This window comes from Chiloscyllium plagiosum, unplaced genomic scaffold, assembly GCF_037043375.1.
Source record: "Chiloscyllium plagiosum isolate Xiang-an unplaced genomic scaffold, Cpla_swu_hap1 HiC_scaffold_22, whole genome shotgun sequence".
NCBI classification, from domain to species: Eukaryota; Metazoa; Chordata; class Chondrichthyes; order Orectolobiformes; family Hemiscylliidae; genus Chiloscyllium; species Chiloscyllium plagiosum.
Window position 1 is genome coordinate 19653112 of NW_028270160.1, and position 25932 is coordinate 19679043.

The window sequence follows — 25932 nt, forward strand, 5'->3', positions numbered from 1 at the left end:
TCAGTGATAGTAACATCATTGAATGTTTGTGATTTTAGAGAAGATTTTTGCTCAGGATGTGGATCAGGTTATAAGTTTGCTCTCTGAGCTGGTAGATTTGTTCTCAGAAGTTTCGTCACCCTCATCATCTGTGTTTTTGGATACCAGTGATAGTTGTCATTTCTTTTGGTGTCTAGTTAACAGAATAAATAGCAAGTGGGACAGAACACCAGTGCTTCATCGGAGGCTCACTGATGTTACCTAGCATGGTGACGAAACTTCTGAGAACAAATCCACCAGCTCAGCAAACTTACAACCTGACCATTGAACACCAAGGGGCAGTGATTAGATTGTCTCTTATTGGAGATGGTCATTGCCTGGCATTGGTGTGTGATGTGAGTGTTACTTGCCACCTGTTGGCTCAAGTCTGGATATTGTTCAAACCTTGTTACATTTGGACATGGACTGCTTCAGGATCTGAGGTGTCACGAATGGTGCTGAACTTTGTGCAACTATTGGTGAACATCCACACTTCTGACCTTATGATGGAGGGAAGGACATTGATGAAGCAGCTGAAGATCATTGGCCGTAGGACACTACCCTGAGGAGGTCCTGCAGAGATGTCCTGGAGTCAGGATGACTTATTTCCTACAAGCACAACCATCTTCCTATGTGCAAGGCATGATGCCAACCAGTGGAGAGTTTGCCCCTTGATAACCATTGGTTCAAATTTTGCTATCTTTTGCACTGATGTGTTGGGCTCTTTCATCATTGATGGAACTGTTTGTTGAGCTGCCTCCTCCAGTGAGTTGTTTCGATGTCTGCCACCATTCACAAGTGGATGTGGCTGGCCTGTCGATCTTCAATTTTAATCTGTTGGTTGTGGGATTGCTCAACTTTGTCTATCACTTGCTACTTATGCTGTTTGGCATGCAAGTAGTCCTGTTTGGTGGCTTCACCATGTTGATATCTCATTTTTAGGTATACCTGGTGCTGATACAGGCATACACTCCTGCATTCTCCACTGATCCAGGCATGATTCCTTAGCCCATGGTCACCCTCTAACAGTCTCCATCAACAGCTATTCACCCTCCCAGCCAGATTGTTATCCACTCCTTTGTCTGTCCAACTGTTCTTCTCTCTTTGGACTCTATCCCCAACTATCATTTACACCTTACCCCCCCCCCCCCCCCCCCAACCTTATCTTCTGCATGAAAACCAACATTTTTCTAGCTACCAACAGTTCTGAGAAAAGGTCAACAGACCTGACACGTTAACTCTGATTTCTCTTCACAGATGCTGCCATACCAGCTGAACTTTTCCAGCAATTTCTGTGTTTTGTTTGATTCCTTAGCTTGATGGGTATGCTAGACCATGAGGTTGTAGGTTATGTTGGGAGTACAGTACTGCTGTTGATGGCCTTCAGTGCCACATGGAGTTTTGAGTTACTAGATCTGTTCAAAGCCTTTTCCATTTAGAACAGTGCCACACAACATGATGGAGGGTATTTTCAATGGGAGATGGGATTTTGTCTTTGTAAGAACTGTGCAGTGTTTGCTGTTACCAATACTGTCATGAAAAGGTGCCATCTGCAGCCAGCAGATTAGTTAGAATGAGTTCAAATTGTCTGTGCTCCAGAATAAAAGAGAACTGATGATTCATACTGTAGGAGTTTGCTTTTACTACCTCCTGTTGATTGACCTTGTTTGGTTTGTGTGGTACAAATAGGAGCATGCCTGAGGAGATAGTTTGGGTATACCACCTCTGAAGGGCAAGTTATTACTCAGGAAAAATGACATATGAACATTCTGTAGAGTACTATTATTTTCAAAAATAGTTGGGATTCCTATTCTCATGGTTCATCCATAAGATGATGTGATTCATTACTATTCTTTTTGTGCAAAGTTCGTAATTTTCACCATGTTTTTGTGTCAGGTGAATTGAATGTCAGGGAAACATGTGGCTTCCTGCCATTATGAGTTGATTTCACACTAGTTGCCAAAACACACACAGTTTGTAGCAATTGCAAGTTCAAAACTGCTTCAAGGCAGCGCTTATTGTGTGTTAAGTAGTTTGGAAAAGATATCGAACTGGATAGGGAAGCGACTGTACGCATGTACTGTTGGTAATGTAAAACCAAATAATAAAAATGAATAGATTAGGTCTGGACAGGAACAACACTTAAAAGTTTGCAATGAAGTGAATCTAGGCAAATTTCCTACCTGTTGAAAATAAGTAACTGCATAAAATTAACCCCATAAAGTCAGAAATCATCCATTTACAAAGTCCCAATCACCTGGACGCCAACAAAGCTCAGTTGCGCATTACTTGGGGGAGAAAACCTTGACAATATTCTGCCTCAGCCTGATAATTATCAAATAACAGTTGTGCCACACAATAACCATCTTGAACAAGAGACAATAAAACCACCTCTCCTTGTCATTCAACAGCATTATCTTTGAATCCCCTGCTATCCTATAACATGATGGTGAACTTTGTGATTGTGTAATATAGACATCACTCGGGTTATTTGAAATGTGGCAGCAGGCTAATGTCACTATGGGGCTGTCACCTGTCAGAAGCTAAGTAGAAGCTATTTGTTATCGAGTGACAAGAAAATTGTGTTGCTGTCATACAAATATTGACATTAAGTAGTGATAAATACTGAGAAAGAGCTAGAGCGTAATAGTTCTGACAGATGAATTGTTAAATTGTACAATAAAGGGATTTTCAGCTTTTTTTTGCTGCTGAGGACCGTGATACTGTTGTAAAAATTCTGCAGAACCCCACGAACACACAAGTTTGTTTCTTATATAGTTAAGATTAGATTAGATTACATTACATTACATTACATTACAGTGTGGAAACAGGCCATTCGGCCCAACAAGTCCACATCAACCCGCCGAAGCGCAACCCACCCATACCCCTTACCTAACACTACGGCGGGAATTGAACCCGGGTCTCTGGCGCTGTGAGGCAGCAGTGCTAACCACTGTGCCACCGTGTCGCCCAATATACATTTATTATGTTCAATTAATATCTATGAAATTAGATGATGCTAATAATGCCTTTTGTGTTTGAAAATGCAGCATCGTCCACAGTCAAATCTGGATAATTCTGCTGGATCTGACAGCATATCAGAAAGCCAGTACTTTGGTTACAGTACTAAGTACAAAGCACTGATTTTGTTTTTCTGGCAGTGTTAGAGGTATTGCCGCATTGCTTTTCTGTCAAACATGAGTTTGTGGGAAGTCTCAGTGTGGTTAATGTTTGATGTATATCTTTCTCTCACTTACAATGGCAGCACTTGCCTGGTGTCTGATTACTGCTGGCATGCTTCTGTATTTTGTCACATCACAACATATACTCTGATTGGTTAACTTGATTGTCAAATAGAAAACTAGATGTTTTAATCCCATCCCCTTTGTCACATTGGGCTCATTTATTTAAGTCCACTTTTGTGCGACTTGAATTTTTCCAATGAAACCCACTGTCTGTATATTCATTTTAACCCTCTCTGCTGTTCCAGAACTCCAGTCAAGCCCTTAACGAAGCTGTTCCTTCTAAAAACTGGAGCACAAATTATTACCCTTTTAGTTTAGATTAGATTCCCTTCAACACGGAAACAGCCCCTTCGTTCCAACAAGTCCACACCGGCCCTCTGAAGAGTAACCCACCCAGACCCATTCCCAAACCCTACATTTATTCCTGACTAATGCACCTAACACTATGGGCAATTTAACATTGCCAATTCACCTAACCTTTGTGATTGTGGGAGGAAACCAGAGCATCCTGAGGAAACCCACGCAGACACTGGGAGAATGTGCAAACTCCAAGCAGACAGTCGCCCGAGGCCAGAATCGAACCCGGGTCCTTGGTGCTGTGAGGCAGCGGTGCTAACCACTGAGCCACCGTACTGTAGTTTCGTCATTCAGTTGAGGATCTTATGGTGCAGTGGTCGTCCCCCTATCTTTAGGACAGAAGTTCTTTTCAAGTCCCCATCTGTCCAGGCGGTATATCATAAAATGTCCAAACTGTTTTATTAAAAAAAATTTCTCTGGTAGTCAAGTGTTTAGGATTTAGTGCTTTCATTGATGTGGACCAGTTTAATTCTCAGTCAGGATAACTTTTCCTTGCCATTGTGAGCTGCCACAATAAACAGGGAATTCTTGGAGGGTTCTGGTGGCACAGTGGTGGTGTGCCAGCCCCTGGCCTGAAAGACCAGGTTCAGGTTATATTGGCCGCAGAGATACATTGTGATATTGTTATGAAGATGTGGGTGTACTGCACCTTTTAACAGTTAAAAGCAACAGAACCACCTGACACAGCACCAGGTGTTCTGAAAAAGATATAATGTAACCTTTTGGTCCAGCAATTAGGATAGCTCATTGCCTAGAGAGAAAAACAGATTTGAATTAGGCCAATCAGTTTAAATTTTTCCCCCAAAAAAACCCAAACTTCAATCCAGTTTAAATGTAGTATATTGACAATCTTAAAAACCAATGACACAATCCGATGCTTTGGGGGTATAAGACCGAGGAAAATTGAACAGTTGAGAGGAGAACTGCCAAGCTAGCATGTAGAGGCTGCCCGAAACATAGCTTTCTTAAAGATACCTTTATCAATCAGTAACCTGTGAAGCCGAATCCCCAAAAGGAGAAAAGAAGACCATAAAACAGAGGAACCAAAAGCTGCCTGGTTTTGAGATAAGAAGTTTTGTTTTGCCAATCTTAATCAGAGGGTTTATTGGACTAGTATTATAGAAGGGAAGGTGAAACATAGGTTAAAGGAAGGAGTTGTAAATCATTGTTAGTTAATTATTCTCTGTTTTACTTTAAGAACTAAAGTTGTTAAATTTTATTTTAAATAGTTCTTGGCCACTCTAAGTTTCACAGGTTACTGCATGGGATAAATCTTTTGTGTGTTGCTGGGTTAAATTGAGCAGGAGGGTTTACCCCGTGTCATAACAGATATGTTTGCCTGGGTTGCTTAAAAGTATATACATTCAGTCAGCAGTAAGGTGATGGAAGGTGTCGTTGGTGCAATAATGTAGCAACCATTTGATATTCAACTTGGGTTCTGTCACACATGTTTAACTCTTGCCCCTATTAAAGCTTTGGTCCAAATATGGCTAAAAGAGCAGTATTACAGTGGTCAGGTAAGTGAATGTCCGGACATTAAGGAACCAGAGTCAAATGGAAGACAATGGGAATCAGGACGGAATAATTCTATACTGCTTAGAGTCATATCCACCACCAAGAAGAATGGTTGCCGTTTTGGAAACCACTAGTTTCGATCTAAGTACTTTGGAGGGGTTCCTTGGGCCATCTCATGGGCCATCTCAGCCATCTTCAGCTGCTTGGTCACTTCACTTCTTCATAATGTCAGAAAGGGGGATATTTGCTGATTATTACAGTCTGCTGTACTATTGGTAAATCCTTGAATACTGAACAAACTCTGCACAGCATAGGTACCAAGTAACATTTGTGCTACACAAATGCCATGTAGTGGCCATCTCCAATAAGAGACAGTCGCTGTTCTTTGATATTTAATTATATTACCCTCGCTGAATCTCCCAATATCAATTTCCTTGGAGTTGCTATTAACCAGAAACTCAACTGGGCTCACCACATAAACACAGTGGCTACAAGAGCAGGTCAGAGGCAAGAAATACTGCAATGAGTAATTCACCACCTGACTCCCAAAAATCTGTCCACCACCTACAAGGCAGAAGTAGGACTGTAATGGAATATTCCTCACTTACCCAGAGAGTGCAGCTCTAACAAGCCTAACCACATCCAGGACAAAGCAGTCCACTTGATTGACAACACACCCAAACACCCATTCCCTCCATGAACCATGCTTAAAGCAGCAGTGTGTACTATCTGCAAGATGCACTGCGGAAATTTGCCAAAGATCTTAGACGGCACCTTTCAAGCCCATGACCACTTTTGTCAAGAAGGACAAAAACCAGGTGGGAGTATCACCACCTGCAAGTCCCCCTCCCAAGTCATTCCCCATCCTTACTTGAAAATTATCACCATACCTTCACTATGCTGGGCCAAACTTCTGGAATTCCCTCCCTAAAAGCAGAGTGGGTCTACCTACAGCACATTATCTGCAATGGTTCAAGAAGGCAGCTAGTACCAGTACCTTCTCAAGGGCAACTGGAGATGAATAATAAATGTTGGCTAGCTAGTGATGCCCATGTCCTGTGATTAAAATTGGAAAAAAAAAACTCCCCAAAGCCTGTCTGCTATCAACAAAGCACCAGTCAGGAGTGTGACGGAGTATTCTCCAGTTTCCCACATGAGTTTAGCTCCACCAATATTTAAGGAACTTAGCAGTGTCATATCGGTGTCACAGGTTGATTAAAACTATCTCCTAGACCGAGCAGCCTGTTTGATGACGTCAAAATTAACTTAAACCTTAAACATTTAGTCCTACCTAACACCACCATTCGTGCACAGTGGTAGCAGTATGTACCATTTACAAGCTGCTTTACTGTCACTTGTCAAGTCTTTTTTGACAATATTTTCCAAACCCCCATGAGTTCTACTACCTAAAAGACAAATGCATGGTGGCTCAGTGGTTAGCATTGCTGCCTCACATCACCAGGGATTTGGGTTCAATTCCACCCTTGGGCGACTCTCTGGTGAGAGTCCCAAGGTGGAAGATAAGGTGTTGGGTGGCTAGGATTTGGCAGTGGAGGTGATCCAGGACTTGCATGTCTTTGGCGGAGTGGGAGGGGCAGTTGAAGTGATCGGCCACAGGGCGTTGGGATTGACTGGTGCGTGTGTCCCGGAGATGTTCTCTGAGTAGTCTGGCGGGGGGAGGGGAGTTATTCCCAGTGTTCTGGCTAATTTTTTTTACCCTCAATCAACATCACAAAAACAGATTGGTCATCAGCACATTGATGTTTGTAAATGACTGCATGTTCCCTAGAATTACTATGGTGTCTGTACTTCAGAAGTACTTCATCAACTGTATAGCACTTTAGTATGCCCTGTGGTTGTGAACGGTGCTATATAAATGATATTCTTTTTATATACTGTGTTCATTGTAATATAATAGTATATTCCTTCCGTTTACTTAGGTATGCAGATTACCTATCCTGCATTTTCTCTGCAGGTCAGCTGTCCAGACGCATACATTGAGAGGTTTAATGCAGCACTCAGCCAGTACATGGGAGCTCTACAGAGCATTGTGCCTCTATTCATTTACATGGTGAGTAATGCTTCAGCAGCAAGATGTTCGTGATTAACTGCAATGGTAATGAATTGGTTTTCCTCTTGAAAATGAACAGCATTATAACAGTTCACTTTCCTTAGCTCTGTTCAAATATGAATTTGATGGAAGGTTATTGTTTTTCCAAATTAATCAATTGTAGAGTCCACAACTTTCAAGGTTAAGCTCTATTTAACTCAACATAGATGTTTTTGAGTTTGCCTGTTTTTTTGCATCTCTGAGAAATTCTGTTGAAAGCGGGCTTCATTTGTAAAACTTTATTAAAGAATCATTCAGGTCAGTTTTATTTCTTCAGACATGCATTCCAATTGTGTTTTTAATGCCACTCACCATTTATCCAGTTGCACCGAATCCAGTTGCATCGAGAGCAGCAGGTGCAGTAGATAAGATGGGTGGATGTGCAGAAAAATCTGAGGGTGCAGGTTTTGCACCTCATGCAGCAGCAGGGCAAGGTGCCAGGTGTAGAAGGTGGGTTGGTGGGGGGTGTGGACCTGACGAGGGAGTCGCAGATGGAATAGTTCCTGGGGAATGCAGATGGCAGGGGGAGGCAAATATATTTCTGGTAGTGAAGTCTGACTATAGGTGGCAGAAATGGCAGAGGATCATGCGCTGTATCCAGCGATTCATTGGGTGGAAGGTGAGGACTGAAGGTTCTATCATTATTATAGTTGGAGGGGTGGGGTTAGAGGGCGGAGGTACAGGAAGTGAAGGGGATATGATGGAGGGCATTGTTGCTCACATGGAGGGAAAATTGCGGTCCTTGAAACAGGAAAACATCGGGGATGTCCTGGAGTGGATCTTCTCCTGGGAGCAGATACAATGGAGACATGGAAATTGGGAGTAAGGGAACGGGTTTTTACAGGAGGGATGAAGTGTACTCCTTGCTGAAGACTACCTTGAACCATACTTTAGAATAAGTTACATATATTTTGTGGACTTAGAATTCACTGCCACAGATTGTTGTTGAAGCTAACTTTGAACAACTCTCCATGTAAAGAAATTTAAATTTGGCCATCCCTTGAGTATTTGTTTTTATCTAAAATATGCATCGCCACAGGGTATCTGCCTGGCCTTTGGCGATTTTCATGAAACTGCTTGAAGGTTTGCAACTTAAAATATGTTAAATGCATTTTCTAAGGCTCTGACATGTGAAGCTTAATTAAACTACATCAGATAACTTTAATAAATACTTCTTTTGACCTAAAGTTGGGTGGGTATTCATGAAGTCTGTTGAAACTTACTATTTATTTAAGTAAAATAATAAGGAAACTGAAAGCATTCTCTGATCATTTGATGACATTGCTATTGAAACTGTGCACTTCTTGCCTCGTTCCAACGCAAATTGTTCTGGATGCTTATTTTGTCTGTAATGTTAGAGTTGTCATATTCCTATTTAATGAAGTCATTTTTCATTTCACTTTTTAATTGATTCTCAATTTTGATAAAATAGTACACAAAGGATCTGTACAGGAATATTTTAACGAGAATAAATCTGATCTGCAAGTAGGAAAAGAGTTGTATTAATACAAAGCAGCTATCCACATAAGATCTATCTTTTTCTCCCTTGCATCCAACAGGTATTTGCTGATTGTGGAAATTATTGACAACATTGCTGGAGTAAAAGGAATTTGTCATTGGGTTGGTTTATATTGCACAGGTTTTCCCAATTCGCATCTGTTCCTTTTTTAATGTGCATTGGGCAACTGACTTCCTGTTAATGATGGCCCTAGTCTCTTCTCCTAGCCTGTTATAGAAATGCTCCAGTTTGCAACCATTTCGTCCATTAAATCTTTACTTCAGGGTTTTTTTTTCGCTTTCAATTGCCCACAATTCCACTCTATTACTTGGTTAATGCGGTTCACTGTTCCTGTTTTTCAACCTGTGGTATTATCCCTTTCAATAGGATTTGTTAACTTAATTTGAATAACAGTTCAAGGTTGGAGTAAAAATAACAGTTTGTGGCATCAAATTTAAACTTCTGACTATTGCCCATGTAAGGAATTTTAATTCTAACCCCTCCTTGTGTCTTGAAGGTTATAGATTAGATTAGATTCCCTACAGTGTGGAAATTGGAGGTTATATCCTATTACTTCTGTTTTTTCAGTTAGGTCAGTGTTAAAACCTGGTACCATAAATACAGAAGCTGTTACCTGTCACTAGGTAACACTGCATAGCAGGTGGTGGGTTCAATAACTTGGATTTCAGTAACTCTGTAAAAGGCTGATTGCACAGAAATGGTGAGTATCTGAAGGAGAGCCATTGTTGGCTGTCTTTTGATTCACTAATGATGTTTACACAAGGTCATGAGTATTTTTTTAATGGGTTTTCACCAAGAAAATGTTAATGCTTTCAATGATGGGAGAAAGACATATGAGCTAATCCTTCAATTAGCCAATGACATCGTGACCTGCAACTCATAATGTTACATCACAAAGCATGTTAATGAAGCAGTAATTGTGAACTGTCTGAAACTCCTGCCTTCGTTTGGAGGGAACTCAGAAGTTCTACCAATACAAGAAATAATGGTGATCTTTATTGTTTCAGCAATCAGTGAAGAGAGTCTTAACAGTGTTAAATTATTTTAATCCTTCATTACATTGATATCTTTGGTCAGGAGTTCATTAACTTTCTAATCTCCAGTGAAAAAGCCCTCATTTCTCCAATATCTGTTCCAAACTCTAATTCTTCATCCTGAGAAGTATATTAGTGAATCTGCAATCCACCTTGTGATATGGTTTAGGAAAGAGGCTCTCTCCTTCCTGCAAAAGTCTAGGTACTTGCATTCAATCATAGAGCCATAAAGATGTACAGCATGGAAATAGACCCTTCAGTCCTCGTAAATGAGTTTTGTCCACTTTTCGCATGAGCTGCAGTAGACATCATGATATTGTGCTCGTTAGCATAAGCATTTAACACTCATCCCAGAGGTAGGGAGACTGAGACATCAGCTGCCCTTGCCATATTTAGCATCACTGCTCTATGTAACATCCTCACTTCAATATGCTGAGCTGAATGTGTATTTAGCACCATGAGAAGTGCCCTATGCGCGCTAATTAAAGTATTTTAAGTATTTGGAGCTACTGTGTGTTTGCTGAAACTCGACGTTTGCTGGGAGCAGTGCTGGCATTAGGACTATGGCTGTTTTCTTTTACATCAATCTGTTCAGAGGTGTTATTGCACACCTCTGGAGCAGGCGCGAGCTGAACCTGGACATCCTGTCTCAGAGGTATGGACACTATAACTGTGCCATAACAATCCCCTTCCATGTTGGTTATTACTGAAAAGGTACAGAGTACACACTGTTCCCTGTTATGGCAGCTACAATTACAGTCTTCCTTACCTTGTAGTATCAGAAGGAGATAAAGCAGAGGCAGTGAAAGAGATCCTCTACTACAGAGGGAGAAGGAGGGAACAGGAGCTTTAAACATATCTTAGGCACACAGTTGAAGCAATCCCTACAGACACTGTCTCCAGCTAAGTATTGTGTTTCGTGGCTGCTATTTATCATGGACCTAGTCTTTAAACTCTGCCACTTCTTGAAACCAACGTGCAGCATATAAATTGCCATTGCTTACTGAGATGACCAAACTTTTCTTCAAGTGGTCCTTCAAGATTGAAACAACATAGCAAATCTCTTGTTGGTCATCCATTGCTGCATCCTGCAGCGGTGACTTAGGAAGACAGTGTTGGGCAGGAGAAGGGTCTTTATTGTCCTTGCTGTGTGGAATCTGGTTGGTGCTAAAATTATTTGTTAAGTATTGCAAGGATTCCAGTTCACAAGAGCCACAGAAAATAAATAATGCTCCCTGATTAGATTACATTATAGTGTGGAAACAGGCCCTTCGGCCGAAGCGCAACCCACCCATACCCCCACATTTACCCCTTACCTAACACTACGGGCTATTTAGCATGGCCAATTCACCTGACCTGCACATCTTTGGACTGTGGGAGGAAACCGGAGCACCCGGAGGAAACCCACGCAGACACGGGGAGAATGTGCAAACTCCACAGTCAGTCGCCTGAGGCGGGAATTGAACCCGGGTCTCTGGCGCTGTGAGGCAGCAGTGCTAACCACTGCACTGATGATTGCAGCTCACCTGTAATTGAGTTGAGTAGTGGAGATATTGCTAAGGAGTTGTGTGTAGGTGTAACAGCTAGATACAAATAGGATGCTTCTCCTGGCTGATAAGACTAGAACTAGAGGACATAACGTTGGGATCAGAAGTAGACTAATTAAACTGAGACAGAGAAATTTCTTCACTTACTGGGTGAGAGCTTGAGAACAGTGAAAGCCGAATCATTCAGCATGTTCAAGACAGAAGATAGTAGATTTCTGAGCACTAATGTCACCAGGGAGAACAGTGAAAAGTGATAATGAGGTAGATGATCAGCCATGATCTAATAGAATAGTAGAGCAGCTTGATAGGCTTATGTTTTTAGATCCTGTACTCTATTATATTTCATCGGTCAAAGGATTATGCTTGTTAAAATTCCAATGACAGATGCCTAATTTGATGACTAAACGGTGGAAGTACTTCAGTTTAAAGGAATTATTGAAACTTTCTACAAAGGTTGGAACACAACCTGTTTTGTGCAACCTGCCACCTTCATATTGGTGTTGGTTCTCTTCGCAACTTGGCAGACAAGGTAATTTCCATTTGTGGCAGTAATTACATTAATTGGTTTAATAATTCATGAGAAAATATGCAAGATGAAAAAGTGCAAAGCTGACCTTAAAATTGTTGAATGAATTTTGCTAGATCTTCTGAATGTCTTGTAGTAGACATTTAATATCTTACTATTTTGTAATAGCCTGTGATTTGTGGCTAGTTTGATAGTTGGGAAATAATGCAAAAAGTTAATCATATCATTTCCTCCTCTCCAAAAATGACTGACATTTGAAAATGAAGATATCCAGTATGAATCACTGCCTATTTCAGGGGCAGCTGAGAGCAGCAGTTAATACTTAAAAGACCCAAGCTGATTTCTTTGTCCCAAAAACACAGTGGCCCCTATCTACTGACTCCATTCTCTCTTCTTGACTGACTTATTGTTGTCATGGTGTTGTGCTGCATGCTGTGCAGGCAGATTGGACATAAAAAGTGCATCAGATTCAGAGAACAGAATGCAGAATACAATGTTACAGCTGCAGAGAAGGTGCAGAGAGAGAGAGAGAGAGAGATCAGAATTAACATTTCAGAGGTTCATTCAAAAGTCAGATAACAGTGGGGAAGAAGCTGTTTTTCAATCTATTCATACGTGTATTCAAGTTTTTATATCTTCTGCCAGAAGAGGGTGAAAGAGTATACCTGTGATGCAAGAGCTCTTTAATTATGTTGTTTGCTTTCCCAAAGCAGCAGGGAGTGTTGATGGATTCAATGGGTGGAAGGCATGATGACTGGGTTGTGTCCACTACACACACTAGTTTCTTGTGGTCTTGGGAAGAGCAGTTGTCATACCATGCTGTGATGCATTCAGATAGAATTCTTTCTATGGTGCATCTACTAAAATTGATAAGCATCCTTGTAGACATGCCAAATTTCCTTCGCCTCCTGAGGAAGTAGAGATGTTGTACTTTCTTGACTGTCATGTTGATGGGGGTGGGCCAGTACAGATTGATGATCATCATTCCCAGGAACTTGATGCTCTCGACCATCTCCACCTCAGCACTATTGAGGTAGACAGGGGCTACCTCTGCTTGTTGATGTCAATGACCAACTCCTTTGTTTTGCTGATGTTGACTGAAAGATTATTATGTTTACACCATACCGCTAATCACTCAATCTCTTTCCTGTATTCTGTCTTGTCATTGTTTGAGATCTGACCTGCAATGGTGGTGTTGTCAGCAAATGTGTACATGGAGTTGGGGTGGAATTTGGCCTGTCAGTAGTGTGTGTATAAGGAATATTATAGGAAGCTGAGTACGCAGCCTTGCAGAGCACTGGTGTTGAAGATTATGGTGGAGAAGGTGTTGCCTATTTTTACTGTTTGTGGTCCATGGATCAAGAAATCAAATATCCAGTTACAGAAGGGGGAGACCTTACCTAGGTCTCAGTTTAGAGATAGGTTTGTTTGGGTTCAATCGGATCCTGACGTACATATCCTTATTATCCAGATGTTCCAGGGATGAGTGTAGGGCCAGGGAGATATTGTCTGCTGTGAGCCAGTTGTGCCAGTAGACGAATTGCAAAGGATCAAGGCAATCAGAGACGTCACCTCCAAGATGGCAGCGGAGTAGTAGGGCTAAGCCTGAGACATATCCACTCCCGTCTGCTTTCCTTCCCTTTTATTTTCCTTTTTCTTTTGCTCTTTTTTCTTTCTTCTTTAAAGACCGAATAGTGGTGAGTGAAGGAGGAGGCCTTTGATGGTAGCAAAAACAGGATGAGCTAGACTCTGCTCCATCCCAACCCAGGCTTTCCTGGCGAGTGAGGAGCAGCTCCCTGGCTGACACCCCTTGCATAGACTTGCAGGCTGACCAACGACCAGCAATAGCATCTGGAGGAACGTTGGATGGAGGTCATGAGCCCCTATGTCCCCAGGCCCATGGCTTCAGCTCTGATGCAGTGGTTACAAGAGTCTGTGGTGGAGAGCCATAACCATGACCACAGAGCCCATTACAGAGACACAGAACTTGTTTTAGAGACCCAGGTCAATGTTGAGCTGCAGAGGAAGAACAAGGAGAAGAGAGAAAGATGAACTCTATTGCAGTATAATCTCACATTATTTTCAGTGTTTCAAAATGGCACCAGAGTGTGGCAACACTTTGCATATAACATGTGAAAAGACACTTTTTTCCTCCATATGTTTATATTACACGTAACAATAATCTAATTTAATAGGCTGGAGTTGATGTGAGCCATGACTAACCTCTTGAAGCACTTCATAGTTATGGAGGTCAGAGCCACAGGGCAGTAGTTGTTGAGGCACATTGCATGATTTTTCTTTGGGACTGGGATGATGGTGGTCTTCTTGAAGCAGGTGGAGACTTCAAATCATAGTAAGGAGAAGTTACAGATGTCTGCAAATATTTTCACCATGGTTCACACAGGATCTGAGTGCATGGTTGGGAATTCTATCCGAGCCAGTTGCTTTTTGTGGGTTCACTCTCAAGGAGGCCCATTTTAATGTCTGTGGCAGTGACTGTGGTATAAGTGCATCCAATGCTGTTGGGAAAGGTGATATAGTTTCGCTGACCTTCTGTTTTAAAGCGAACAGAAAGCTTTGAACTTGTCAGGTAGGGATGTACTGTAACAACCCCCTCACCCCCATTCTGTTAAACTTTGCTTTGTAGCTCGTTATGTTGTGTAAGCCTTGCCACATACGACGGGTGTCCATGTGGTGTTTTGGGTCTCAAGCTTAGTTTGGTATTGCCTTGGTGTCTCTGGTCTTACGAAAGTTGTATCCGGATTTTCTGTATTGGTCAGGGTTGCTCGACTCATATGCCTCAGACCTGGATCTCTCTGTTCATCCATGGTTTTTGGTTGGGAAACATTCAGATTAACTGCTTTGGTACGTAGTCTTCTACGCACTTACTAATGAAGTCTGGCCTCCTCGACATCAGGTCACTGTGGGTTCAGGTCTTGTTCTCCGCTGGTCAAGCCTCGGTTCTGGTTTCCATGAAGACGTCGGGCCTTGTGAGCTGTAGAACCTTCAACTTGAAAGTAGACTTAAGAGACTGTTGTTAGTAATTCTGACAGACTTAGACTTAGACTTAGAATTGAGGTTCAAAAGAACAGAATAATTATAACATATGTAACATTAAGATGTACTGTAGACTGGCAACTGCCTCATGTTGAACCAGACTGTTGGTGTGATATTTAACCTGAGGTATTGGATAAATTTGTTTTTTTTCACGTGGATGTCAGAGGCTGAGGGGTGGTGGCCTGAGAGAAGTTTACAAGGTTGAGAGGCATGGATAGAATATATAGTCAGAATTTTCTTTTTTCCCAGGGTAGAAATGTCAGTTAATTGGGGACATAGGGTGAAAGTGAAATGGGGAAAGTTTAAAGGAGATGAGAGAGGCAAGGTTTTTATGCAGAGGGTGAAAATTGCCTGGAATACCAGGAAGGTGATCAAAGTAGACACAATAGCAATGACTGTTTTTTGTTGAAAGAGCATCTCACTACATTTTTGTGGCATCATTAAGATTGCCATATCAATGACATTGTCTGCCTCCAAATTTCCTTTAGCTCATCTCTTGTTGAACCACCTCTCCATACCTCCACACTTGATTATTCAATGCGCACTGCAAGCTAGACTTCCACATTCTACCTTGCCTAAAGTGAGGTCATCTGCTCATGTCCTTACTCACACCAAATCTCATTCAGCTGTCATCCCTCTCCCTGCTAAGTAATACTAGTACCTGGTCAAGTAATACCTACTTTTTCAAGAAAATTCTCATCTTGTTCTTAAATTCCTGTATATCTTTACCTTTCCTATCTGTGTGAATTCCTGCAGTTCTGTAAACCTTCAACATATCTGTTCTCTTCTCATTCTGGCTTTTTTACAATCCCCAGATTTAATTGCTCCATTAGTGACTGTGTCTTTAAGCTTCCTTTGTTTAGATCTTTAACCAACTTTTGGCCATCTGCCAAACCATATTTTATAAAAATAAATTTATCACAACCTTGTGAAACACCTTGGGATGTTTTTATTGCATTAAAGTGCTACATAAATGCAAGTTAATCGTTGCAAGACCAAATCTACATGTTAATGATTCTGTCGTTCTCTTCTTTTTTGCAGAACAAATTTTACATTGAAACCAAACTTAACAGAGATTTGAAAGATGACCTCATAAAGTTGTTTACAGAACAGGTTGCAGAAAAGCATGTTCCTACCTTAATGCGTGAGTAGTGTTAATTTTGTTTGCACCCTACTTTGTGCCAAGCGTGGGTCATTTCTGAAGCTGTGATGAAATCCTTTGTTCAAAATTGTCCTTTTAATTTCAACTTTTAGTATTAATATTATCAAATTTTTCCTTGGATATTCTAAACTATATCAATAATTTGGAGTTGGCAGTCATAAGATTCCTGACTTTTAAAAAAAACTATCCTCTCCTGATCCTCAATCTTTGCTGTCAGCACATATCAGCATTTTTGGGGCATGTCTTGGGGATATACAGTTTTCTAGGAAAATCTAAGATTTATTGGACTTTAATTGTACCAAATCTGAAGGTTAACCTTTCATGACTAATTTGTTTGTGCTTCTGGCTCCTTCATTTCTATATTTCATTTCTTTTTTTCTTATTCATCAGAGAAAGAAAGTTCCAAAACAAATCAAGTTAAAAAGAAGGGTGTTTTTCTGGTAAATGAAACGTCCCCTGTTTATATACACTAGCTTATTTTATTTTCCAATTATACAAACCTGAAACAGTAAGATGCAATCACTAATCTACAGATGAATTTAAGTTTGTGTCCAATTGAGCAGACAAATTAAGTTTGGTACAAAAACAGAAACAGCTGGAAAAGGTCAGCAGGTCTGGCAGCAACTGCAAAGAGAAAGCAGAGTTAATGTTTGAGGTCCAGTGATCCTTCTTCAGAATGAAGTTTGGTAGCTAAAATATTTCATATTGGGAGAAGTGAGTGAAATAAATATAGAACGAAAGAGCAATAGAAATAGTCTCAATTACAGAAACTCTATACTAAGAAGGAAGATTGACTTGTATGATCTGAAGCAAAAAAGGTTAATACAGGGCCCTGTGAAGGAATGTTGAGCATTAAATATATCAATAACAAAAATATTACTTGAGGACTGATAGGTCTAGGGCATGTAAATATTATAATCAATAAGGTTGAAATTTTAAAGCACTGCAGTAACAATAACTTGCCAAGTAAGGATTTTTGAGCAGAATACCAAGGGGGTTGTCCCATTTTTGTATTCAACTTTTGTTTTGTGAGTGAGAAAGCTTATGATGCTAACATTGCTGGGGTAAATGATCCTTTTATTTCTTTATGCTGTTGTGTAAGCTTGAATTGGCTGTTTACTATGCTGATGAATGCAAAAGCTATGAGCCCAAGCAGTAGTCCAGGATTGAGCACATCATTTAGACTGACACTTTCATTTCAGTGCAATACTGAGGGAGCATTGCCATCAGTAAGTATCGTCAGTCAGTAAGATATTGGACCAGCCCTAAAATATCCCATGACACTATTTAAAAGGGAGCAATGAGTTGTTCTTGCGTCCTGTCCAGCATTACACCCTCAACTAGCCGCACTAAAAACAAACATAACTAGTCACTTCATCTTGTTCATTAAGGCTTTTCATTGGGCAGTGCTGTGAGCAAATTGGCCACTCCATTCGCCTGCAGAACATCAGTGTCTGCAATTTCGCAATAATTATTTTTTAAGCATTCTGAGGACTCTTTAGGGGTGTTATAAGTTCCAAAGTTGACAATTATAAATTGCTGTACAGAAATAAGATCACAATTTTTGAGATCAGTAAGTCATATGAGTTGACTTTGATTCTACAAATAAAGGTGAACAAATTTTATTTCATAAAGTGATGCGCATTAACTCGAGATTGAGTAAACATCTTGAAAGTAAAGATTGCCTCTGCTCAATACCATTTGGATTGTGTGTATTCATACAGAACCATATCCACCAACTGCAATAATGTGGTTGGTAGAGGTCCGTGTCATATTAAATTTCTATCTCAGCCGGGGGTTTTGCATCTGCATGCCTTGAATTACCTAGCTCAGGTTTCAAAATGCTAACAGCATGTGTGCATCTGTTTTTTCATAAGATTAAAAAGAAACCTTTAACAAGGTTTTATTTGGGTTAAGTTCTACTGGAGGCACTGCAAACTTTGACTAATGTGAACAGTTTTCTTGGCAGTATTCTTTGCATTTGGTTTTAATGGACATGTACAGGGTATTTGCTTAATATGTCAGGATCTGGCTGTTCTTTTTGTTGCTCTTCAGGACAACATGTACTTGAAGCCACTTAATTTGGCATAAAATATAACTGCAAATTTAATTTAATGCCTGGTGAAAAAAAACAAAAGAATTGCAGATGCTGGAAATTGGAACAAAAACAGAAATGCTGGAAAATCTCAGCAGGTTTGGCAGCATCTGTGGAGAGAAATCAGAGTTAACGTTTCAGGGTCCCATGACCCTTCTTCAGAACAGGGTTACTGGTTCTGAGCACGATCATGGGGCCTAAAACATTAACTCTGATTTCTCTCCACAGATGCTGCCAGACCTGCTGAGATTTTCCAGTATTTTCTGTTTTTGTTGCAAATGTAATGCTTCCTGCTGTTGGCCTCCTGACTTCATTACTTTACAGAATATCGATAATGTGATTCAACTTAATACTCTCATTCAGCTTGAGTACTATAGCCTTTGTTATGCTTTATATGTTTCTTCTGCTTCTATTTCAGCTTTACTAATAGAAGCTCAGTCAACTCCATTTAAGGTCACCCCTTCAACCATGGCAAATATAGTTAAAGGCTTATATACACTTCGACCTGGTAAGTAAAGAAAATGAAAAAACAATTTGTAGCATGGAAAACTCAATGACAAGTTGCAGTGGCATAGTGGTTATATTGCTGGGCTAGCCATCTGAAGGCCTTGACTAATGATGGAGATATGAAGTCAAATCCCCAAAATTAATGTAAATGTATCTATGAGGAAAAGCTAGCATTAGTACTGGTAACCTAAAAAGTAATAACTGGTTCACTAGAATCTGTCAACATGGAAATGAGACAGAACAAATCTCTTCGACAAAATGTCGTGATTCCAAAAAAAACATCAAGATAGAAGCCTGTTATGGGCGATATTGGTTTAATTAAATGCATAGACTTTGCAGGAGAGGTAAATTTAAAGGTCTATTACTCATTCAAAAATTCAACCAGATTTTCAACACGAATATAGAAAAAGAGATGTTTTGTCATTTTGTTGTTTAGTTGATAATTTCTAACTGATTTTTTTTGGTTTGTTTTAGAGAATAAATCTTAACATAATTACATTAATTTACTTGGTGTCAGAATGTGCTGCTTTCTCCCTGTTGTTTCCCCCGATGAGTTTAGAGAATGTTTTGCCTGTATAACAGGACAAATCTTATGATAGTTTGTTTCTTTCATTCATTTATGTTTTTATTATCACAGGAATGTAATTCACATTTGTTTATAATTATTACCTTTTAATGTCTGGAAAATTTTCATATTCTGATTCCCCCAAGGCCCCCCTGTACCACGGCTATTTGAATAATAGATCAGGTGTTAACCTAATTTGATTTCTCATGTTGTATATGTCAGTCAGAAGTGGAGCCAGGCATTAGATGAACAGCACTTTACAGTCTACTCCTGTATTGAAAATGGAAACATCAAGGAAGGAGATTGCTCCATCACTACAATTTAAATCCAAATATTTATATAGACCTATATTAACATTTGCTGCGTTATTGTTGCCCTTGAATTTTTAATCACCATCTATACCAAATTTAAGTATGTGGATCTTTAACTGTGATCCTTTTAGATTAGAGTCCATACAGTGTCGAAACAGACCCTTCGGCCCAACAAGTCCACACCAGCCCTCCGAAGAGAAACTCACCCTTTCCCTCTGAGTAATGCACCTAACACTATGGGCAATTTAACATGGCCAATTCACCTGACCTGTACATCTTTAGACTGTGGGAGGAAATCAGAGCACCCAGAGGAAACCCACGCAGACACAGGGAGAATGTGCAAACTCCACACAGACAGTCACCCAAGGCTGGAATGGAACCTGGGATCTGGTGATGTGAGGCAGCAGTGCTAACCATTGAGCCACCGTGCCACTCCTTTAAAGGAGAAGTTCTCTTGGAAGCCATCCTAGTACAGGGTTTTCCAAACTCTGCATGCAGATGTGGTCCATTCAGTTGAAGTTGACACAATAATCGGGCGGAGGGCTCAAGAAAGCTTTGTGACTGTCCAACAAGGCAAGTATCCTCCAACTCCTGTTTGTCCTCCTGTACTAATTTGCTGATTAGTACCTCGAGGCACATCTTCCAGCAGCATAACCATTACTGTGCTTAACCATATGATTCAGTTGCTAGGATGAATGTTCATTTTCTCTTCATAAGGGTTTTCCAAAATGATGTGTCTACTGCTAGAAATGAATGTGTAGCTGGGTCATTTGATAAGCATATTTCATACTCTCCTGGCCTTGTACACACCAGCTTAGAGACATCTTAACTACAAGTAACTTGATAGAGGGTGGTGGTGGTGGGTAGAGGAAGAAGCATCTGTTGAAACACTGAAGTACAAATGCAGAAGTGAAAATGGATATAGATATCAGGGAATGGAAGCACAAAGAGCCAATTAATTTCACCTTTTGGGATCTGTTTGTGCAGAATGAGGCTCATCCCTGAGTAGCTGCAACCCATTAAAGATATGCATTGTATATCAAACTTGGAAAGAAACAAAATAAAAATAAAAACAGAATTCCAGACTAATTACATCGTGCAAAATCCTGTCTTTGTGTCATGCAGATGCATTCAGCTACAGAGTAATTACTTTGTTCAGGTATTATTTATTTTGAATATTTAAAATATTTAATTGATAATTAAAATTATTTCTTATTTGATACTGTAGAACCAATGGGAATCAAGGTATTGTTGAAAATGTTCACAATGCAGTAACTTGTAACAAAGTATGTAAATATTTTTGAATACGTAGGTTTCAAGATTTAGTATCTGATGGATATTCATTTCATGTAAAATGAAGACTAAATGTAGAAAATTTCCTTTCTAATGATCCTACTTTCAGAAGGCTGCCTTTCCTGTTCACTCACTGAATAAAATTGAATGATGCATTTAATTGAATTTTATATAAGTATTAATTTTAAAGAAACTATTGATGATGACACTTGGATCAAATAAAATATTTCCATTTGTCTCTCAACATCATGAATTTTCTAGTTGGCCAGTGGTAGCTACTACTGACTTTCTGTGCGTTGATTTTAATCAATAAACAGCGCGTTTGCCACAGTTTAGATTTGAGATTATCAGTGTTTTCTGATAATATAAATTGTACTCCTCATATTAAGACATCCATGTAAAATGGAATTTTTTTTAGCTTTTATTTGCAATTCGAATTTCTGTAGTTAGATTGTGTTTTTTGCCAAGGTGCTTACAATCATAGAGATGCGTGTATTGCTTGTGGAAATTTGTGCCAAAGGTGCCTCCAGTTTAGAAGGAGCATTTAAAGTTGAGTGAAATCTGGTGTATTTTTCATAAGATCCCATATATATTATTGTAGGGAGAAGTTATCAAATGCATATAAGCATGGGACAAAAAGAGGAACATAATTTTTAATAGTCTTTAGCCGTCAATTGCATTTGCTCCAGCTGAATAAAAATACAGGTATTGACTATCTTAGTAACCTTGTTTGTTCTATATATTATTTTCCCAGATTGGGCACAGCTGGCACCTAGTCTCTTTTCTAAATTTATCCCAAATATCCTTCCCCCTGCTTTGGAATCCAAGCTCTCAGAATATGCTGCTCAAGACCAAAAACTCCAGCGAGAACTGATACAGAATGGCTTTGCCAGGTAAAATTTAGTCTCAGATTTGGAATTTACCTGTTTGGAAACTATCGTTGTCAATATGACTGCTTATTTTTCAAGGGGCACAGTTGTCATTTGGTTCATCCATCCCAAAAGACCCTAAAATGTCGGAATGTTGAATGTTTTGGATCTCTCAGCATCTGCCTTCGTTATTTTGACATCGTCTATGGAGTACTTTGTATTTTTTGTTTTACAGTGTCCTATTTTATACGTTATCAAACTCTTATTTACTATGCAATTCCTTATTCCATGGCTATTTGGTCAGTCTTGAGTTGCCTCCTTAATTTAGCTATTTTCCTGTTAAAATCCAACTGTTCTAATACAGCTTCCACAACTGTATAGACTATGAGTGCCTATCTTTACATGAAGGAAGTTCTTTAAGGATCAGGGGATCCACTGCCTGAACCACATTCATGCTGGCACATAAGCCACTAAACCTGTCTGCTATAACAAAACAGGTGAAGTTTTACATGAACTGCTTTGTGTGAAAGGTTTCTTTTGAGGTACTGAAATCTTCTCGATCAGGAGAATACCTGCAAATTTATCACTGTGGAGAGGCTGCTTCACATGGCAAATACCTTTATATGTGTTTGATCAATTGAACAAGGCTCAGAAAATCTTTGAATTAAAAGAAAAGTATACTAAGCTTTGTGTTCTTAATAAGAAACTTCAAATTGAGGCCCTGAGAATGTTTACCTTGCCTATGCTGGTCAGATGATTACACCTTTCCTTGCAATAGCTCTTTCTCCTTGGCATGATGAGGATTTTGACCAAGATTCTGCTAATGTCTGTTGTATGACTACACTAATCTCAATCACAAAATATTCAGAAGTTGCTCATAATTCCCTCCATTTTTCTCAAGAAGATCCATAGGTCCTCCTGCCTCGATATTTGGTATGTACTGGATTCTTAGAGCATATTTATATGGAAAAGTACATATGCAAAACTCCTAATTGCTTACTACCTTAATACATTCCAAAACTTTTAAACTTTTTGAGTTGCATGTCTCTCACCTCACAGTGCCACATCTACATCAAAGTTGTTGTTTTACATTTTTATAGTGCCATATGATTTGTTTATAGAGCTAAACCATTGCACACCAGGCCATAAGTACAACATTGAAATTGCTGTGCCATTAACAGATCATTATTCCAGCAATTTGCAATGCAAATATGATGTGGTGACAATGATGAGGTGAACAATTCAGCTAGCATCATTCACCACTGAATTTGTCATTGGAACAATTTCTGGCTTATTGTTTGCCTGGTTACTGTGTTAGCTTTTTCATTCTTGAAAATGTAGTACATAATTAATTCAAGTTGACTTTTGCAACAATCTTGGAGACTAAAACTGCCACACCGGTGTAACAGTACAGTTACAGGATCAATTGTACATAATTGCAATGCTTTTTTGTATCACTGTCCTGCTGACGTATATGCAATACAGAGGAACCTCTATTATCCAGCAAGATCGCAAGGTCTCGATGCTTGGCTAAACTATGTTATCCGGCATTCGATTATCCGGAATTCGATTAACCAAACGAAATATTTCCTTCCCGTGTCCTTCGAATAATCGAGGTTCCTCCATAGAACTAATTTTAAAATGGCAAGTAGGTCTGAACAATAAATGCTGACTCAGCCAGTGATATCCATATCCCAGGAATAAATAATTAAAAACTTCAAAGAAAACTTAAAAATTGCTATTCATTACTGACCTGGCCATTGTAGCTGTTTCAAAATATATTTACAGGGAATTACTGACTTCCAAGAAGTGGTGATTATACTAGCTATGACAAAACTGTGTGTTTTTAGGTTCTGAGAAGCTACTAAACATATTATTTGGACCTCATCACACTAGACGTGTGTTCTGTGGTTTACTTTTCTGTTATATTGTTATTAAAAATGCTCTTTTTGGAAAGAGAAATTAAAACAAACTACCTCTATGGGTAGATGGAAGCACAGGTGACACTTAATTGCAACTGCAAGTTCATATTTGTAAATGTTTTTCTGCTTTACGCTACCATCTATCTAATCGATTGTCATTATAACTGCAGATTCAAAAATTAAGTTGCACAGGCTACCTGTTCTTAACACCATACCATTTCAGAATTCTGTCTGTGGGAGTGCTCTTTCTTGAACACCTAACATCTTGTCATTTTCAATGTGGAGACATCACACACTGGAAAGACTTCAAATAGTTGAAAACGTTAACATTTATTCCACAACAGCAATGCAAAGAAAATGCAAACAAAAGAAAACTACATTTGCTACTATGAACAAACAAGGACTACTTGTTTTTTGGACCACTAGTGTACAGTTAATCTATGGTTGGTGCTTCCTGCTCACAGTTATTGGAAAACTCACAGTCTGGCTTGTTGCACTTGTTGCGTCTTCACTCTGTCATCCTGAAGGTAATATTCCTGTGTCCTTATCTTCCTCTTCAGAAAACTGCTGTCATTCTCCAGCTCTTCAGAGTTCCCTCTTCACTTCATTTGTGCAGAGCACTCTGTCCGGAGTGTACTGTAAGGCTACACACAGGCACTATCCAAGAATCAGAGCCTCTCTTTGAAGGAACGGAAGCCTTTTTGTTAATGAAAGTTCCTGTATTATGGCCCTCTCAATGTGTTGTATACAATATTTTGAATCCTGCATCTGGTGGCACAGCCTACTCCCAGGCTGCACCACTGACCTTGTGAGATGAAGGCATGGTAGCTCAATGGTTAGCACTGCTTCCTCACAGCGCCAGAGACCTGGGTTCAAATCCAGCCTCAGGCAACTGTCTGTGTGGAGTTTGCATGTTCTCCCCGTGTCTGTGTGGGTCTCTTCCAAGTGCTCCGGTTTCCTCCCACAGTCCAAAGATGGGCAAGTTAAGTGAAGTGGCCATGCTAAATAATCCATTGTGTTTTGGGATATGTAGGTCAGGTGCATTAATCAGCGGGAAATGTAGGGGAATGAGTCTGGGTGGGTTATTCTGGAGGGTCGGCGTGGACTTGTTGGGTAAAAGGGCCACACTGTAGGGATCCTATAAAAAAGAAAAGCAGTGAGATCTCTGAATTGCACCAGTAACAGCCTTGATATGTTATAGGTTGAGGTTTGAGACATTCCACATAGATCCCAATGAATCCTTGGAAATAGCTAGTTGCTTAAAATTTTGATGCAGTAGTTATACAAAGGACCATTGGGATAGGATGGCAACCCACTTTCAGTTTGGAAGTACTACTGCAGCAGACAGTGCCGTTCCACAATGGTGTCCGTGAACATCCTCGGTCTGTGGTGACAACACATCCTGGTCATCTGGAGGAAATAACACCGAAAACAGTAGACTCTGGTCCCCCTTCACCTTTTTCACATCTTGAGGGGACCTTTAACTGCCACATCGTCATGTGGAGGCTGTTTGGCAGCTGCTCGAGGTTGCTACTGATCCTGGATTTCCTAATTTCTCAGCCAGAGTATGATTGATCTGCGGAACTCACTTCCACAGAAGGCTGTAACAATAAATCATTAAGTGTATTTAAGACAGAAGTAGGTTCGTCATTAGAAAGAGGATCAATGGTTGCAGAGAGAACGGGGTTGAGAAACCTATCAGCCATGATCGAATGATGAAGCAGACTCGACAAGCCAAATAGCCTAATTCCTCTTGTATGCATTGTATTTTATGGCCATATTTATTTATTTTCCTCCTTGGTTTCTCCATGCTGTTGTTGCACCACAGCCACAGTGTGGTTGCTGTGGTTGGATCTATTAGTCACTGTTCCAATGAACATAGTCAGGGAATATCAGAAACAGAACAAATCTTTAGTAATGTACCATCTACCATCTACATGTAATAGAAGATTGTAAGTCTGATATCTTTTCCACCCATCCTCCATATAAGAAATGCAGTATTGCATAGAAAAGTAAGATGAGAGCCCCTTGTGCAGTCTGTTACCTTGGATTAACATGTTGAATTGTTGCCTGTGGATGCCACCTTCAAGGTCGCCTGTAATCACTTCTTCACAGAAGCAACTGTGACCAATCAACAGTGACCAGTGACATGCTCAAGATTGCCTGTGACCAGGATTTGTCTTCTACACAGCTGGACACTGCATGCATTTTAGATGCAGGATACTATGCTTGTAGTTACTTTCAACCTGTGGTCTGTAAGTGTCTGATTAAGGCAATTGT

General features: G+C 40.0%; 1 protein-coding gene across 1 annotated transcript in view; it reads left to right on the top strand.

Annotated features, from left to right (window-relative positions):
- The window catches only part of cacul1 (CDK2 associated cullin domain 1), a 117507-nt gene that overhangs the window by 67578 nt on the left and 23997 nt on the right, over positions 1-25932 (top strand). The window contains exons 4-7 of the mRNA XM_043712850.2: positions 7111-7206; positions 15970-16072; positions 18604-18693; positions 21616-21754. Of these exons, the coding sequence (XP_043568785.1) occupies positions 7111-7206; positions 15970-16072; positions 18604-18693; positions 21616-21754 (428 nt within the window). The remainder of the gene's footprint in view (positions 1-7110; positions 7207-15969; positions 16073-18603; positions 18694-21615; positions 21755-25932) is intronic.